General features: G+C 44.0%; 1 protein-coding gene across 2 annotated transcripts in view; it reads left to right on the forward strand.

Moving 5' to 3' along the window:
- The window catches only part of gbe1b (glucan (1,4-alpha-), branching enzyme 1b), a 509,684-nt gene that overhangs the window by 469,011 nt on the left and 21,917 nt on the right, over nt 1-18,756 (forward strand). For both annotated transcript variants that reach the window (XM_080203341.1, XM_080203342.1), the window contains exon 15: nt 13,233-13,350. In XM_080203341.1, coding sequence (XP_080059467.1) covers nt 13,233-13,350 — 118 coding nt within the window. The remainder of the gene's footprint in view (nt 1-13,232; nt 13,351-18,756) is intronic.

Genomic DNA, 18,756 nt, shown 5'->3' on the forward strand with positions numbered 1-18,756 from the left:
CTTTCTCTCTCTCTTTCTCTCTCTCTCTTTCTCTCTCTTTTTCTCTCTCTCTTTCTCTCTCTTTCTCTCTTTCTCTTTCTCTCTTTCTCTCTCTCTCTCTCTTTCTCTCTCTTTTTCTCTATTTCTTCTTGGACACACTATTTGAAGCTAATTTCTTCTGTTTTAGCACTGGGGAGCTTTTCCAAAGGTTTGGTCTGATTATTTGGTTCCAGAGATCTTGAAGAAAGCCAAATGTTTTGTTTTCTGTGCTGACAATTCCAGATTAGATGTTTCAGCAGAGCCTGATGTTGGGCTGTGCCTTGCTTTGTGTAGTATGGGAGGATAAGACAGCAGAATAATGCTGCGCAAACAAGCTCTCCTGCTCCAATTCTCCCAAAATAGTACGCCTCTCAAAGACTTCAGTTTTTTGCTGAGATTGTTAAGTGCCAGCTAACACGAATTATAATTAATGTGAAGTCTCAGCAACAACAGCTCAGTATCTCCTAGCAAGGGGAAGTCTGCTGATTAACTGTTTGTATCTGTACACATTCACTCACTGACTTGTCTTTCAAAGTTCCCTGAACGTGAATTCATCAGAGAACTCTTGGTGTTGTCAGTTTCTCCAGAGGCTTTTTGAACACTTTTCTTTCACACTGATACTTCTGCAGCAGTCCCACCTTCACTTAGATTGATTACAGCGCAGAAGGAGGCCATTCAGCCCATCATATGTCTGCGAGCGTGACTCAGCTAGTGCCACTCCCCCTATTTCTTTTTCCCGTATCTACTGTCCTTACCTGGTGTGGCCAGTTGGTTACTTCAGAGCCACAGCAATGTGGTTGATTCTTAACTGCCCTCAAAGGGGCACTAGACATGAGCAATAAATGCTGGCCAGCCAGCCATGTCTATGTCCCACGAATTAATAAAAAAAAAAGCCCAGCAACTTCAGACATTGAAGATTGTTATTTGACACTTTATCAAGTGCCTGTTGGAATCCATGTACGCCACAACTATCAAGTGAACCTTCGTCAGCCATCTCTGCAACTTCAATAGAGAATTAAGTCAGGCTAGATAAACAAGGCATCCTTTTAACAAATCTGTGCTAGGAAATGTTTCTTGGAATGTCAGCTGTTGCTCTCCCTCTCCTCTGTGAACTTTATTCAAAGTGAGCTGTTCACAATGAGAGGAACCTCATACCAAAGTCTGTCCTGGTCCCCCTCATGCCGACACTATGGTTAAGAAAGCTCACCAATGCCCCTTCTTTTAAAGTAACGTTTATTTATTAGTCATAAGTAGCTTAGATTAACACTGCAATGAAGTTACTGTGAAAATCCCCTAGACACCACATTCTGGCGCCTGTTCAGTTACACTAAGGGAGAATTTAGCATGGCCAGTGCACCTAACCAGCACGTCTTTGGACTATGGGAGGAAACAGGAGCACCCAGAGGAAACCCATGGGGGGCATGTGCAGACTCCATACCGATAGTGATCCAAGTTGGGAATCAAACCCGAGTCCCTGGTGCTGTGGGGCAGCAGTGCTAGCCACTGTGCTGCCACCCTTTCTCACAAGACTAAAGAAATTTGGCATGTTCGCTACGGCTCTCACCAATTTTTACAGATGCACCATAGAAAGCATTCCTTCTTGTTGTATCACAACTTGGTATGGTTCCTCCTCTGTCCAAGACAGAAAGAAACTACAAAGAGTCGTGAATGAAGCCCAGTCCATCTCACAAACCAGCCTCCCATCTATTGACTTTGTCTACACTTCCCACTGCCTCAGTAATGCAGCCAGCATAATTAAGGATCTCGGACATTATCTCTTCCACCTTCATCCATCGGGAAAATGATACAAAAATCTGAGGACACGTATCAACCAATTCAAGATCAGTTTCATCCCTGCTGCCATCAGACTTTTGAATGGACCTACCTCGCACTAATTTGATCTTTCCCTGCACCCTAGCTATGACTATAACACTACGTTCTGCATCCTCTCTTTTCCCCCATGTATGAAGAGTATGCTTTGTCTATATAGTGTGCAAGAAACAATACTTCTCGCTATTTACTAATACATGTGACAGTAATAAATCAAATCAAAGATTCTGACCTGTTTCAGAGCTAAGTCTTCCACACTTCCAGTGGAGCCAAATTGAATCATACTTGGATCTGGGGGAAGCTTGGCTAGCTTATCACCTCCCTATCTCATGCATGATGCCTACGAACACTATCAGATTAAAACAAAGAATTTGCATTTATATAGCACCTTTCAGGGTGTGAAGGCGGGCTGCAACCAGTGACATTTATATATTCACAGTTTGGGGGAATACAGCACCTGATTTGCACATGGCAAGGTCTCTCAAACAAAGTGGTAAATAATTTTTTTTTCTGCATTTTGATTTGGAAATAAGTGCCAGCCAAGATTTCAGTTTGAACATCCCCATCCAACTTTAAAACAGGACAGGCAGAACCTTTACACCCAGGAGGGAACAGTTAGGGCCTCGGTTTGACCCCTCGCGTAAACAAGCACGTTTCTGAGAGTGCAGCATTGCCTCAGTGCTAGCAGAGGATCTGGAAAATGTACTCAAGTCTGTGCTTTGTGGAGTTGAGCTGGAACCCATAACCTTCTGAATCCAGAGATAGGATTGGATTATTTAACCATGCTTTGTTGAGTTTCCCCAAGTTGTGTAGCCTGACAGACCCAGTTATGTGCCGTGTGCAGCTGGTTAAGATGCTAATCTTGAGAGAAAGGAAATCAAACGGTATTCAGCTTGAAGTATTGTGCTTGGCTCTCTCAGTGATTGTAAACATACCTCCTTCATTGGATGTTAATGATGCTGTCATCACTAACCCACACTTCTACTTTATACCCTTTGTCGCCACAGCTGTAAATCAACATTCGCTCACATTCATTTCTGGAGCTTATTTTTTGCTGTTTTTGGTGATGTTCTGAGTTTTACGGTAGTTTTTGACCACAGTCAAATTTAATATTTATTTAATTCCCTTCTGATTTTTACCCTGTTTCTCCTGGGAACACTTGCTGATTAATGGCACCTCATCCAATGAACCCTTTATCCAAATCTACACAAGTCAGCAATTTGTATAAGGATGTCTATGTATGTGTGTGTGTGTGTGAAGGCATCATGTGGAATTGTCCTTGGAGCGGAGAAACTTCATGGAAGATTTGGGGGAGGCGTTCAAGATCAAGAGAAGTTATGATACTGCAAATAATGAGATGCTGTTTCTGATGGCAGGAATGTTAGTAACCAGAGGGCACAAATTTAAGCTAATTAGTAACAGAATCAGAAGTGACTTGAGAAAACATTTATCTATATCGCTATTGCGATGACCTGGCAGATGGAGTGGTGGTAGCCGAAACAATAACATCAAGAAGGGAATGAGATAACTATTCAAAGGGAAAGCAATTACAGGAACTGGGGGAAAGAGCAGAGAACTGGAATTCGTGGAGAGATCTTTCAAAGAGCCAGTGCGAACACGATGGGCTGAATGGCCTCCTGTGTTGTATCAGTCTTTGATTGCAGCTGGATCTTTGCATGATAAAGATGATAAGGACATTGACTACTCTCTCAGCTCCTCAATTTTTCAACACCCTCCCCGAACTTAACCCAGGACGTTGGACAGTTTTTGACTTCATGCATAGCGTAACATTTGAGGTCGACTTTTGTGTTAACTTAGCTCAGAAGGTTTGAAACCTGTTTCTCAGTTCTTCACTGGCCACATATTTAACATCTCCATCGTTGTTGCTGGAATCATTAAGATGTTGGTACAGCTAAAATACTACCCAATTTTTGGATTGTGGAATATTAATGATTTGAATATGACTTATATTGGGTACAGAGTAGCTTGCAAGGACCTGCTGTTCCAATGCCTCTCTGCCATTAGGGTTTACATCAGTTTGTGTGTTTGGTAGACTCGGGGAAAGAAAGAAGGAAAGTTTTGCTCTCCAAATATCCCAAAGTGCTTTTCAGCCAATGAAGTACAACCTGAGGTGTTGTCACTGTTGTGGTGTAGAAGATGTTGGAATTAATTTGTACACAGCAAGCTCCCACCAATACCAAAGTCGTCATTTTTTTAAATTACTCTTTCGTGGGATGTGGGCCTTGCTGGCAATGTCAAAAATGATTGGCGTGTGAAGGGCTGTGGATGTTGTCTACATGGACTTTAGTAAAGCATTTGAACAAAAGCACAGGAACAGGCCCTTCAGCCCTCCAAACCTGCACTGATCATGTGTTCCTAACTAGACCATCCGTTTGTATCCCTCTATTCCCAGTCTGTTCATGAGGCTATCTAGATAAGTCTTAAATGATCCTAGCATGTCTGCCTCAACCACCTTGCTTGGTAGTGTACTCCAGGGCCCCACCACCCTCTGTGTAAAATACGTCCCCCATATATCTGTATTGAATCTTGCCCCCCCCCCCCCCCCCACCTTGAACTTGACTCCTAGTGTTTGTCATTTCTGACCTGGGAAAAAGCTGCCACCTGTTCACCCTATCTATGCCCTTCATAATGTTATAAACTTCTATTAGGTCGCCCCTCAACCTGTATCTTTCCAGGGAGAACAACCCTAATTTACTCAATCTCACCTCATAGCTAATACCCACCATACCAGGCAACATCCTGGTAAACCTTTTCTGCACTCTCTCCAAAGCCTCAACGTCCTCCTGGTAGTGTGGCGACCAGAGCTGGACCCAGTATTCCAGATGTGGCCTAACCAACGTTCTATATAAGTGCAATATCATTTGCCAACTTTTATCCTCTATGCCCCGTCCAATAAAGGCAAGCATGCCATACACCTTCTTCACCACCTTTTCCACCTGTGCTGCCACCTTTAAGGATCTGTGGACCTGCACACCCAGATCCCTCTGTGTGCCTATACTCCTGATGGTTCTGCCATTTATTGTATAGCTCCCCCCTACATTAGACCTACTGAAATGATCACTTTGCATTTATCTGGATTAAATTCCATCTGCCATTTCTCTGCCCAATTTTCCAGCCTATCTATATCCTGCTGTATTCTCTGATAATGTTCATCACTATTCGCAATTCCAGCAATCTTTGTGTTGTCCGTAAACTTACTAATTGGACTAGCTACATCTTCTTCCAAATCATTTATATATATCACAAACAGCAGAAGTCCCAGTACAGAGCCCTGCAGAGCACCACTAGTCATAAACCTCCAATAAGAAAAAAGGCTCTCCATTGCTACCCTCTGTCTTCTCTGGCCAAGCCAGTTCTGTACCCATCTAGTTAGTTCACCTTTGATCCCCTGAGATTTAACTTTTTGCACCAGCCTGCCATAAGGGTCCTTGTCAAATGCTTTACCAAACTCCATGTAGATGACAGCCATGACCTTTCCCCCGTTAATCCTTTTTGTCACCTCCTCAAAAAACTCAACAAAATTTGTGAGGCGTGATCACCCTTGTACAAAACCATGCTGTCTATCGCTGATGAGACTATTCAGTTCTAAATATGTATAGATCCTATCTCTAAGAAGGTTCTCCAACAATTTCCCTATCGCGCTCGTCAAGCTCACTGGCCTATAATTACCCAGGTTATCCTTGCTACCCTTCTTAAATAGGGGGACCACATTTGCTATCCTCCAATTCTCTGGGACCTCACCTGTGTCCAATGAAGAAACAAAGGTTTCAGCAATTTCATCTCTCGTCTCTCTCTCAGTAATCGAGGACAGATGCCATCTGGCTTGGAAGAAAATGGCCTGATTAGCAAGTTTGCAGATGATACTAAGATTGGCGGAGTTGCAGATAGTGATGAAGATTGTCAGAGAATACAGCAGGATATAAATAGGCTTGAAAATTGGGCAGAGAAATGGCAGACGGAATTTAATCCAGACAAATGCGAGGTGATGCATTTTGGTAGGTCCAGTTCATCTGGGAGCAATAAAATACATGGCGGAACAATCAGGGGCATAGACACACAGAGATCTGGGAGTACAGGTCCACAGATCCTAATAAGTGGCAGCACAAGTGGAAAAGGTGGTGAAGAAAGCATACGGCATGCTTGTCTTCATCGGCCGGGACATCAAGTATAAAAGTTGGCAAATTATGTTACAGTTATATAATTGAGAGTCTGACGATAAGGAATGCCACCCCATCATGGCGACTGCCCCAGCCACTGCTGGCCTAATTCCAGCAGAAGTCAGATGAGGTCCTAAAGGGGACATTAATTGTGGCAGTGGTGTGAGCAGGCCATCCTTCAGCCTCCCCACCCTGGAGGAGGCAGGTTCTCCATCCAACCATCTTCCTAACTGATTAAATGCCCACCTGCACCCCCCCACTTCCCCCCCCACCTCCACCCCATTGTGGGTGGCTCGGTGGTGCAGTGATGACTACTTCTGCCTCACAGTGCCAGGGACCTGGATTCAATTCCCGGCTCGGGTCAGTGTCTGTGTGGAGACAGTGGGCATGGTTTCTGTATTCTGTATGTGTGGGTTTCCTCCGGGTGCTCCGGTTTTCTCCCATAGTCCAAACATCATGCTGGTTAGATGCATTAGCCATGCTAAGTTCTCCCTTAGTGTACCCGAACAGGCACCAGAGTATGGCAACCAGGGGAATTTCACAGTAACTTCATTGGATTAATAAATAAACTTTAAACCTTAACCTTAAACACTTCCAAACTCAACTCCGAAGAAGGCATTAAATTCTGCCCAGTGTCTCCAGCTCAGGGCTCTGGATTTATAATCCAGTTATATAACCTGCATGCTGCCGCACCTTTTAAAAAAAGCCTGGTATCTAATTTTTGCTAAGTCTCACTGAAGTAATAGGAAACACAATCTTCTGCTGTCAACTGCATCAGTCTGAAAATGGTTTTGGCTACTTTGTTTTATCTCTTTTTCCTTGCGTTGCTGCTCTGCACATTACTGTATTAATGGTAATTTAATCCTGTGCAGCAGATGGCTAGATAAGGAAGTTGCTGAGCAATTTAACACTGGGAGCTGCATTTTCTACTCTGAAGCATCTTGATCAGCACTGATTGCTGCCTCCAGAAAGCCGAGTATAAACATAGCTTCAGTAATGTGTTGTTGTACCTGGATTTAAACTGCTACAGTCAACACTTTTGCAAGCTGCTCTTTGCTTTATTTGAAAGGCCCCCTGCTTCTTTTTTCCCCCATTCATTCTCAGGGTGTTGGTGTCGCTGGCTCAACTGGCATTTATTCACTGTCCTTTGGCCAACTGACCATCTGGCCAGGCTCATTTCAGAGGTCATAGAATAGAATCTCTACAATGCATGAGGCCATTCTGCCCATCGATTCTGCACGGACCACAATCCCACCCAGATCCTATTCCTGTAACCTCTTGTATATTCCTTGCTGGTACCCCAACAGTCAGGAGCAATTTAGCATGGCCAATCCACCTAACCCGCACACCTTTGGACTGTGGGAAGAAACCACAGCACCCGGAGGAAACCCATGCAGACACGGGAAGAATGTGCAAACTCCACACAGACAGTGAGCCAAAACTGGAATTGAACCCAGGTTCTGAGTACTGCGAGGCAGCAGTGCTGAACACTTTGCCATCGTGCTGCCCCTCTATCAGTTGGGAGTAAACCAGTTCTTGAGAACTGGTGTCAAATACAGGCTTAGACCAGGAAAGGACAGCAGGTTTCCTTCAGGGTATTAGTGAACCAGTTATCTGGATAGTTAGATTAGAATCATTCCCTCTGTTTCTATCTACTTCTTGATTTTTATCAAGGAAAAATAGAAAATGGTGGAAATAAAATGCAGCTGGAAATGTAGGGAATATTTTGGGTGTGAATCCTTTGTCTGGACTGGGAGAGCAGTAATTCCTCTAATGGAGGTTGACAGAGGAAAGCATATAAGAAGATTGGTTATATTCTTAAACAACAGCTGGAAAAGAAGTGGAAATCATCCCAGTGAGACTGTGAAAGAACAGAAGGCAGTGAAAATAGTTAATTAACACAGCACGGAGGATGCAGGCTAGCAGACTCACTGTCCCTCTGCAGTTGTTCCAGCTCCTCGCTCTCTGACACTGCCAGGCCATTGGAGCCCAACGACAGACTAACTTTGGTATCACAGGGACTGTTAGAGAAAGATGTGAGCGGAAGCTGAGATATTGGCTTCGGTTTTCTTAATGCCACTGTTGGCAGATGCATTTACAAATGGTTCGATTCGATGTTTCTATTCCTCAAAATCATTGTGGTTCTTGAGATGTTGAGGCGAAGCAGTAATAGATTTATTAAAGATAGAGTGTATGCAATAATAAAGCATATAGTCGTCCCACACACACGTAGATCCAATGACCGACATTCAACGTGTTACAATTCTGATCTTTATTTGTGTGGAATCCAAGTCCTCAGTGCATTCCACTATTTTCTGTCCCTTTCCTTTGCCCTGCTTGTGACAATAGGAATATTAGCACATTGCACAATCATGTCAAAAGTTAAAAACACACTGCAGCACTCCGAAAGCTCATGATTCCCAGTAAACCTGTTTGACTTTAACCTGGTGTTGTGAGACTTCTTATCAAAGAACAAAGAACAACCCAGCACGAGAAACAGGCCCTTCAGCCCAACGAGCCCGCGCCGCCGCATCACCCTGCACCTATTCTACCCTGCATGTCTACAAATGGAACCCCTAACTTAGCCAGATTCAGGGGAGAATAGTGTCAATTTGGTAAAACCAATCAGCCTAAGAGCACATCTTTGGGGTGTGGGAGGAAACCGGAGCGCCCGGAGGAAACCCACGCAACCACGCATCGTGCCTAGCCCAGGTCTATCCCAGACTCTATATCCTTTAAGACCTGACCAGCTCGATCAGTAATGTTGCTGCCAAGCCACTGTTGGTGGTGGACATTGAAATCCCCCATCCAGGTTACATTTTGCATACTTGACACCCCCAGTGCTTCCTCCAAGTGTTGTTCAACATGGAGGAATACTGATTCATCAGCTGAAGGAGGACAGTACGTGGTAACCAGTAAGAGGTTTCCTTGCCCATGTTTAACCTGAAGCTGTACCTGTATCTCCAGGAGGTATTTGATAAAGTGCCACATTAAAGATTACTGCTCAAAATATAGGTAGTGGGGGCTAACATATAAATGTGGATAGGTTAGTTAGCAAATGGGGAGCAGAAAGTAAGCATAAATAGATGATTTTCAGGTTTGCAAGATGTAACCAGTGAAGTTATGGGTCTCAGCTGTTTACAATTTATATTGAGACTTGGACAATGGGATCGAATGAATGATTGCTAAATTTGCTAATGTCAGAAAGGTAGGACAAGGATAAGACGAGTTGTGACGAGGACATAAGGAGCTTGCAATGGGATATTGGTGGGTTAAATGACTTGCAAACATTTGGTAGATGGAGTACAGTGAGCAAAAATGTGAACTTGTCTATTTTGGCAGGGAAAAAAAAGCATTTTTTAATATTATGGGTAGGCGATGGCCTAGTGGTATTATCGCTAGACTATTAATCTAGAAACACAGATAATGTTCTGGTAACCCAGGTTCGAATCCCGCCAGTGCAGATGGTGGAATTTGAATTCAATAAGAATAAATTTGGAATTAAGAATCTACTGATGACCATGAAACCATTGTTGATTGTCAGAAAAACCCACCTGGTTTATTAATGTTCTTTAGGGAAAGAAATCTGCCATCCTTACCCGGTCTGGCCTACATGTGACTCCAGAGCCACAGCTATGTGATTGACTCTCAACCACCCACAGAAATGGTTGAGCAAACCATCCCAGGACAACTTGGGATGGACAATAAATGCTGGCCAGCCAGTGATGCCCATATCCCACGAATGAATAAAAAATAAATTTAAATGAGAGATTCCAGAACTTGGGCACAGGGAGATCCAGACAGCCTGTGGTATGTATGTAGATAGAGCAAGTAATTAGGAAGGCAAATGCAATGTTGTCATTTGTTGCAAAGGGAATGGAATTTAAAAGTTGGAATGTTTTGCTATAGTTGAAATTCTGTGTACAGTTGTATTTCCTTATTTAAGAAAAGAGATAATTGGATTAGAAGAAGTTGAAAGCTGTTACTGGAACAGCTTGGCCATGGGCTCAGCTAGTTCTGGAGCATAAGTCTTCATTATTATTGCCAGAGAATTGTCAGGGACCACAACTTCTGTAATGTCCAGTGCCTTCAGCTGTTTCTTAATATTGTTGATTGTTGTAAAAACCCACCTGGTTCACTAGTGTCCTTTAGGGAAGGAAATCTGCCATCCTTACCTGGTCTGGTCTACATGTGACTCCAGACTGACTGCAATGTGCCTGATTCTTGACTGACCTCTGAAATGGTCTAGCAAGTCACTCATTTCAATGACTCTGTAAATGCTGGTAAATGGGATTAGATGAGAGGCCAGATGTTTCACACGTGATGGTACAGACATGATGGGCCATCACGTGACAGTGATGGACATGATGCACTGTATGATTTTATGATTCATTTGTACCAAGCTGCATTGGAAAGGTCAAACCAGATGGACTGCAGTCATTCCAAAAAGGTGGATTACTATCACCTTCCTGAGGGTAGTTTGGGGTGGGCAACATATGCTAGTCTTTCATACAGTGCCAACATCCTATGAATGATTTTTGTTTAATTTTGTAAAGTAAATCGAGTTAGATGGTAACTTGCATCTGTGATGCTAAAGACATAAGAACATAAGAAATAGGAGCAGGAGTAGGCCATCTAGCCCTTCGAGCCTGCCCCGCCATTCAATAAGATCATGGCTGATCTGTCGTGTCTCAGTTCCACATTCCCGCCCTCTCCCCATAACCCTTAATCCCCTCTCTTATCAAAAACCCATCAACCTGCGTCTTAAAAATATTTAGCGAGGCAGCCTCCACCACCTCAACGGGCAGAGAATTTCAGAGATTCACCACCCTTTGAATGAAGAAGTTCGTCCTCAACTCCGTTCTAAACCGCCCCCCCTTTATCTTGAGGCTGTGCCCCCTAGTCCTACTGTCCTTTCTGAGCGGGAAGAGTCTCTCCACCTCTATCCTATCCATCCCATTCATCATCTTATATGTCTCAATGAGATCTCCCCTCATTCTTCTAAACTCTAACGAGTACAAGCCTAGTTTATTCAGCCTCTCCTCATAGCTCAACCCCCTCAACTCCGGCATCAGCCTAGTAAACCTCCTCTGCACGCCCTCCAAGGCCAAAATATCCTTGCGCAAGTATGGCGACCAAAACTGCACACAGACCTCAGGAGGAGGCTGAGATGGATCCGCCCATCCACCTTCTCTTACTGAAGATGACTGTAAATGCTTCAGCCTTTTCTTTTCCACTAACGTGAGGGTTGCTCATCATCAAGGAGGGGGATATTTGTAGAGCCGCCTCCTCCTGTTAATTCTCCAGCACCATGCATGACTGGATGTAGCTGCATTGCAAAGCTTCATCTGGTGTGATGGTTGTGGCATCTCTTAGTTCTGTCTCTAGCATGCTGCTTCCACTGTTTGATGTGGAGTTGCTGGCTTTGGACTGGGATAGGCACAGTAAGTAATCTCAACACCAGGTTAAAATCCAACAGGTTTATTTGGTATCATGAGCTTTCGGAGTGCTGGCCCTTCATCGGGTGAGTCACCTGATGAAGGAATACTATTCCAAAAGCTCGTGCTACCAAATAAAGCTGTTGGATTTTAAGCTGGTGTTGTGAGACTACTTTCTGTGCTTCCGTGACATGCAAGTTTTTCCTGTATTGTTTGCCCATTGAAGCAGGGGTTATCCCCAACGGTGGAGTGAGGGTTAGGTGAGGTCATGAGAATGCAAACATATAAACAGGAAGTGCTGGAAATACACAGTAGATCTGGCAGCATCTGTGGAGGGAGAAACACAGGTAACATTTTGAGTTGAATATGACTCTTCCTCGGGATTCCTGGCTTGTATTTCAGATTTGCAACACCCACAGTATTTTGCTTTTGTTTTAGGTATGCAGTTCTGGTTAAATCAGTTGCGCTGCTGCTGGTGATCACGCACAGTTTTGCCCTGCTTGGTCTGTTCTGAGTCTGTGACATTTAACGTAGTGGTGGTGTTGTACATGATGGGTGGTACGCTCAGTGTGAAGATCGGACTTTGTCTCCACAAGGACTGTGTGGTCACTGCAACTCTGATGGGCACGTGCACCTATGGCAGGTAGATTAGTGAAGGCATTTGTAAAGCAATTAAAGTATTTACAGAACCTGCTTTATACTAAATTGCTTGTTGCTGCCGTTAGTATTGTTATTTGGCTCTCACTGATGACCTAGCTGTGCTCCATGAAAATCTAGACATTGAATGTCAGTAAGCTATTCACCTACAATAGTGCTATTACCCTGCAACACTGAGACATCACAACTCAAACTAATCACTGTATTCTTCTCACTCCAAACTTCCGATTGCCGAGTGGTATTATCACTAGACTATTAATCCAGAATCAGCTAATGTTCTGGGGGACCCGGGTTTGAATCCCACCAGGGCAGATGGTGGAATTTGAATTCAATAAAAAAAAAATCTGGAATTAAGAATCTACTGATGACCATGAAACCATTGTCGATTGTCAGATAAACCCATCTGATTCACCAATGTCCTTTAGGGAAGGACATCTGCCGTCCTTACCCAGTCTGGCCTCTATGTGACTTCAGAGCCACAGCAATGTGGTTGACTCTCAACTGCCCTCTGAAATGACCGGAGCGAGACATTCAGTTGTCGAGCTCACCACCACCTTCTCAAGGACAACTTGGGATGGACAATCAATGCTGGCCAGCCAGCAACGTCCATGTCCCACAAATGAATAAAGAAAAGTTTCCTTCCTCCTCCAATCCAGGACCTTCACAGCAGATAACTGAATTATTGTTATTGACTTTGATACACAATGGGATTTGTTTGTGGAAGTGACTGTAAGGAGACGACCAAGCAGTTACCTGATCTTTAATGAAGGGTTTGATAGGATGGACGTAAAGAAATTGTTTCCAGTTGTTTCCGCAAAGCTAAGCAGCACAGATGTTACATAATCTAATCAGGAATTCAGGAGAAACATATTTATCCAGACACTGGGAAGAATACAGAATAGCTAAGGTGATTAGTGCGGTTGTGTTTAGGATAGGAGGATGCTCACTAGATGGTAAACATTGTTTTGGACCAGTGAGCTGGCCTGGCCTGTTCTGGTACTGTTGTATTCTGTGTATTGACACACAGATTTTTTAGTACATGTCTGCATGCTTGGATAATGAGAGCACTTATAATTTTAAGCCTGTTTTTTCCCTTAATCATTGTGCCTAGATATAGAATAGTGCTGGACACTGATGCAGCAAAATATGGTGGTCACGGTCGATTAAACCACAACACAGAGTTCTTCACAGATTGCCAATGCCAAAACAATCGTCGCAACTCCTTGCTGGTAAGTACAGCGACCAAGCTCATCCAAAAGACTTCACTAAAGTGGGAGTGTCAACATGAAAAAACCAGGCAGCCAGCAAATAGCTGGTCAATAAAGTTTGCCCACACTCAACGATGTCTGGGGTAGCTTGTCTAGACACTTCCCTGTGGTGTCTGGGGCAGCATGTCTAGACACTTCGCTGTGGTGTCTTGGTTAGTGTGTCCTATGCCATGTAGCGTTTGTCTAGATTCTTCCTTCCTTCCACATCTGTATTGCAGAAGAGCAAAACCAGGCCCAGTACTGGGGTAAAAATTATTCTGGAAAACCACCCTACTGCCTGAGAGAAAGGAAATGGAACCATAGAAATGTTACAGCACAGAAAGAGACCATTCAGCCCATCGTGTCTGGGCCAGTTGAAAAAATGAGTTGCCTATTCTGATCCCACCTTCCAGTACCTGGTCCATAACCTTTCAGGTTACAATACTTAACCAGCCTGCCTTTATAGGTTATGTCCTTCCAAACCTGCTTTGTCTAGAATCAGAATTTTGAGCTGTAATCACACACAAGGGTGAAGAACGGCTGGATCCAGGCTTAGAACATTGCAGCACATTACAGGCCCTTCGGCCCTCAATGAAACAGGGGTTGGCGACAGTGTGATAAAATGAAGTATCACATCAGGTGCATCTGCTTCAAATGTTTTAAATATTCAGAGAAACCACTGTATAAGAACATAAGAACTAGGAGCAGGAGTCGGCCATCTGGCCCCTCAAGCCTGCTCCGCCATTCAATAAGATAATGGCTGATCTTTTCATGGACTCAGCTCCACTTAACCGCTCGCTCACCATAACCCTTAACTCCTTTACTGTTCAAAAATCTATCTATCCTTGCCTTAAAAACATTCAATGAGGTAGCCTCAACTGCTTTGCTGAGCAGGGAATTCCACAGATTCACAACCCTTTATGTGAAGAAGTTCCTCCTCAACTCAGTCCTAAATTTGCTCCCCATTATTTTGAGGCCATACCCCCTAGTTCTAGTTTCACCTGCCAGTGGAAACAAGTTCCCTGCTTCTATCTTATCTATTCCCTTCATAATCTTACATGTTTCTATAAGATCTCCCTTCATTCTTCTGAATTCCAATGAGTATAGCCCCAGTCTACTCAGTCTCTCCTCATAAGCCAACCCTCTCAACTCCAGAATCAACCTAGTGAATCTCCTCTGCACCCCCTCCAGTGCCAGTATATCCTTTCTCAAGTAAGGAGACCAAAACTGTACACAGTACTCCAGCTGTGGCCTCACCAGCACCTTATACAGCTGCAACATAATCTCACTGTTTTTAAACTCCATCCCTCTAGCAACAAAGGACAAAATCCCATTTGCTGCCTTAATTACCTGCTGTAGCAATTTAACTGGTAACTTTTCTGCTTTGAAGAAAGAAGACATATGTCTTTCATGTCTTCCGCATCCCCAATACACTAAGACAACAGTCAGTTTGCACACGGCAAAATCCTGGCTAAGAATTGACCAGTTTATATATATTTGGCACTGTTGGTTGAGAGGCTCATGTTATTCAGAATATTGGGGGAGCTCCTATACCCTTTTTTAATCAGTGCCACAACATATTTAACTTCTAACTGAACAGGCCAGTGATAACTCACTTGGAAGACTGTGCAATCCCTCCCAGGGCAGGATACTCCCAGACTGATAACTCAGTTTCAAGAAATGCAAGCTGAAATATATAAAACAGTTTAGCTACCTTCCATTTTCTGTCAATCATTACTCTGTCTTGGTATTTTGCATTATTGTTGTGAAACATGGTATACCAATAATGTGACAAAATGCCATCAGTTTATTCAAGTAAATCTATCATTCTACAGACTGATAAGTAGGGTGTCAATAGAGGATCACAGAAATGCTTCACATTTAGATACCTGGAGCAGTAATTTTCAAGCAATGTTTGGTAACTGGATCTGAACCTATTAAACCTGGACAATTGCCATGTGGTTTATATGTGTCATACCCAACTGCAATGTGTCTCTCTCTCGGGCTGCCCGCCCCCTCTCTCTCTCTCTCTCTCTCGGGCTGCCCGCCCCCTCTCTCTCGCGCTGCCCGCCCCCTCTCACTGTACTCTCTCTCCCTCTCTGCCCTCTCTCACTGCCCTCTCCCCCCCTCTCTGCCCTCCCCCCCCCCCCCCGCCCTCTCCCCCCACCTCTGCCCTCTCCCCCCCACCACCCTCTCCCCCCCGCCTCTCTCTGCCCTCTCCCCCCCTCTCTGCCTGTCTTGCCCCTCCAGCCTCTCTGCTCTCTTTGTAGTTATCATTGTGCTGAGCTGTTTCCTGTTCCCACAGGACTATTTAATCGGGCTGCAGCAGTGTTTTTTTTCTAATTGAGAATGAACTATGGCAGCTGGCTATCCTTGCTGGCCATGAACAGTGTAGATAGCTGCATAAATCCCACTGTGAGGATTCACACACTGACTGCTGAGAGTTTGTTGTCCTATTACTCTGATTGATGGAGCCCTCCTTTACTTACCGATCATGTTGTCCTGGGCTTTCTGATCTTCTAAAATGCAAATGATAATTTCAAGGTGAGAGGGTGGCCCTTTAATGAGTTTCCCTGCACAAGCATTAATCTTGTGAATGGCAGTGCCAGAGAGGGTCACCCTGCCTTCTCACTGACACTTTGTGCTGCCACTGTCTCTTAGCCCTTCTCAAAGCCTGGCCAAGGTTCTGTCTGCACACACACTGATGGTTAAGATGAGCATCCGCTTGCTGCAGTGGCCTTGTGCTTATTTTGACATATATCCTGCTCATTGGTACCCAGACCACAGAACGTGGCTCCAACTATATAGGAGACCATTCAGCCCAACACCCTGGTTTACCGTTTCATTAGATCAAGGCGGATTTGTGTCCTGGTGGAGGAACACACAGAGTTCCAGATTTCCACTTTCCTTTGTGTGAAGATGTTTTTCCTGGCATTTCAGTCCAAGGAGCCTAATGAAATTAGCAGGCACTGGTGAATGAAGCAACCTCAGAGGCTGTGTTATGGATGCCTGGCCACCTGGGTAACTCCTGCATCATAATTATAACCACACTGGAGTGTAAATTCACTAACCAAGCTGCCCCAGATCTGTTAACTCGCTTTGCCATTGACCTGGGAATAGTTTATCCATTAACTAGCATTGCCATAGATCTGGGAATAGTTTATCTGTTAACTAGTAGTGTCATAGACCAGGGAATAGTTTAATTGTTAACTTGCATTGCTATTGACCTGGGAATAATTCACCGTTAACTAGAATTGCCATAGATCTGGGAATCGTTTACCTGTTAACTGGCACTGCCAAAAACCTGGGAATAGTTTCATTGTTAATTGGCATAGTTATCGACCTGTTAACTGGCATTGCCATAGACCTAGGAATAGTTTACTGTTAACTAGCATTGTCATTGACTTGGGAATAGTTTAATTGTTAACTAGAATTGCCATAGACCTGGGAATAGTTTAATTGTTAATTAGCATAGTTATCGACCTGTAACTGGCATTGCCATAGACCTAGGAATAGTTTACTGTTAACTAGCATTGTCATTGACTTGGGAATAGTTTAATTGTTAACTAGAATTGCCATAGACCTGGGAATAGTTTAATTGTTAACTAGAATTGCCATACACATTGTGTAAGACAGATACATGAACAGCCCACAGTAGAGTCACTGTGTGTAGCAGAAGTGCTTGCTGATTCTTGTCACCTTCACTCATTAGGCAAATGACATCAAGGAGAATAATTAGCTGCTCATGGATCCATACCCCAGTGAGAGTCGGCATCTTCAAAATGAAAGGGAGAGTATTAGAGGACCTTTTATAATTGCAGATTTGGGTAAATTCCCCAATTCCAGCTCTTCAACTATAGCTGAGTGAGGATCAGTTCTGCAATGTGAATCTGTGCTATTCAGTCCAGAACCAGGAATAGAAAGGGTAACATGTTAGCCTGAGAATTAATCACTAGTTTATTTTCACAATAACTTCATTGCAGTGTTAATGCAAGCCTGCTTGTGACATTAATAAACAATGCATTTTAGTGGAGGACTCATAGAAACACAGGAGCTGGAGGAGGCCATTTGGCCCTTCGAGCCTGCTCTGCCATTCATTATGATCATGGCTGATCATCCAACTCAATAGCCTAATCCTGTTTTCTCCCCATAACCTTTGATCCCATTCGCCCCCAGTGCTATGTCCAGCTGCCTCTTGAATACCTTCAACGTTTTGGCATCAACAACTTCCTGTGGTAATGAATTCCACAGGCTCACCACTCTCAGGGTGAAGAAATGTTTCTTCATCTCTGTCCTAAATGGTCTACCCTGAATCCTCAGACTAACCCCTGCTTCTGGATTCCCCCACTATTGGAAACATCCTCCCTGCATCTACCCTGTCCCGTCCTGTTAAAATTTTATAAGTCTTTATGAGATTCCCCCCCTCATTCTTCTGAACTCCAACGAAAACAATCCTAACCTGGTCAATCTCTCCTCATACATCATCCCGCCATCCCCGGAATCAGCCTGGTAAACCTTCGCTGCACTCCATCGAGAGCAAGAACATCCTTCCTCAGAAAAGGAGACCAAAACTGCACACAATATTCAGTTCAGACTGTGAAACAGACTCAGCATGGTGAATAGATGAGTTGTTCCCCATCCACTGTGTGCTGTGAACTAAAGAAAAGATTAAAAATTAATGTGAATAAACTAAAACAGTTCTCCTCCCTCTGCTCTGTGGTGGACATTTCCAAGACCCAACAAATCTTGGGCCTCCTGCGCGTGTGCTGGCTGGCAATGAGCCTCATACTCTCGGCTCAGAATTTACATGTTGGTCAGGTCATTGACCAACAAAATTCCCATGTACCTGCACAAAAAGCAAAAACTCAAAAAGCCAGGGGGTTAGTCTTTGTTCAGTGAACAGTGCAGTAGGCAGGGCAGAAGCAGCACCGTACTGACATCCACCTGGCAATGTGGAAAACTGCCCAGGTATGTGCTGTCCACAAAAAGCAGCACAAATCCAACTCAACCAATTACCACCCCATCAGTCTACTCTCAACCATCAGTAAAGTGAGGGCAGAGGTCTTTGACAGTGCTATCAGCCATAACCTGCTCAGTGACTCCCAGTTTGGGTTCCACCAGAGCAAGTTGGACCTTGACCTCATTACAGCCTTAATCTAAACACTATCAAAAGAGCTGCGCTCAGGAGATGATATGAGATTGTCATCAAGGCAGCATTGGATCGAGGAGCCTTAGCAAAACTGCAGTATAAATTTGGGGGAAAACTTTACACTGGCTGGAGCCATATCTGCAGGAAGGAAGATGGTTGTGGTGGTTGGAGGTCAGCTCCAGGACATCACTGCAGGTGTTTCTCAGTGTTAATGTCTCGGCCAACCATCTTCAGCTCCT

The sequence above is a fragment of the Carcharhinus amblyrhynchos genome, chromosome 15, assembly GCF_965287045.1.
Source record: "Carcharhinus amblyrhynchos chromosome 15, sCarAmb.v2.hapA, whole genome shotgun sequence".
NCBI lineage: Eukaryota > Metazoa > Chordata > Chondrichthyes > Carcharhiniformes > Carcharhinidae > Carcharhinus > Carcharhinus amblyrhynchos.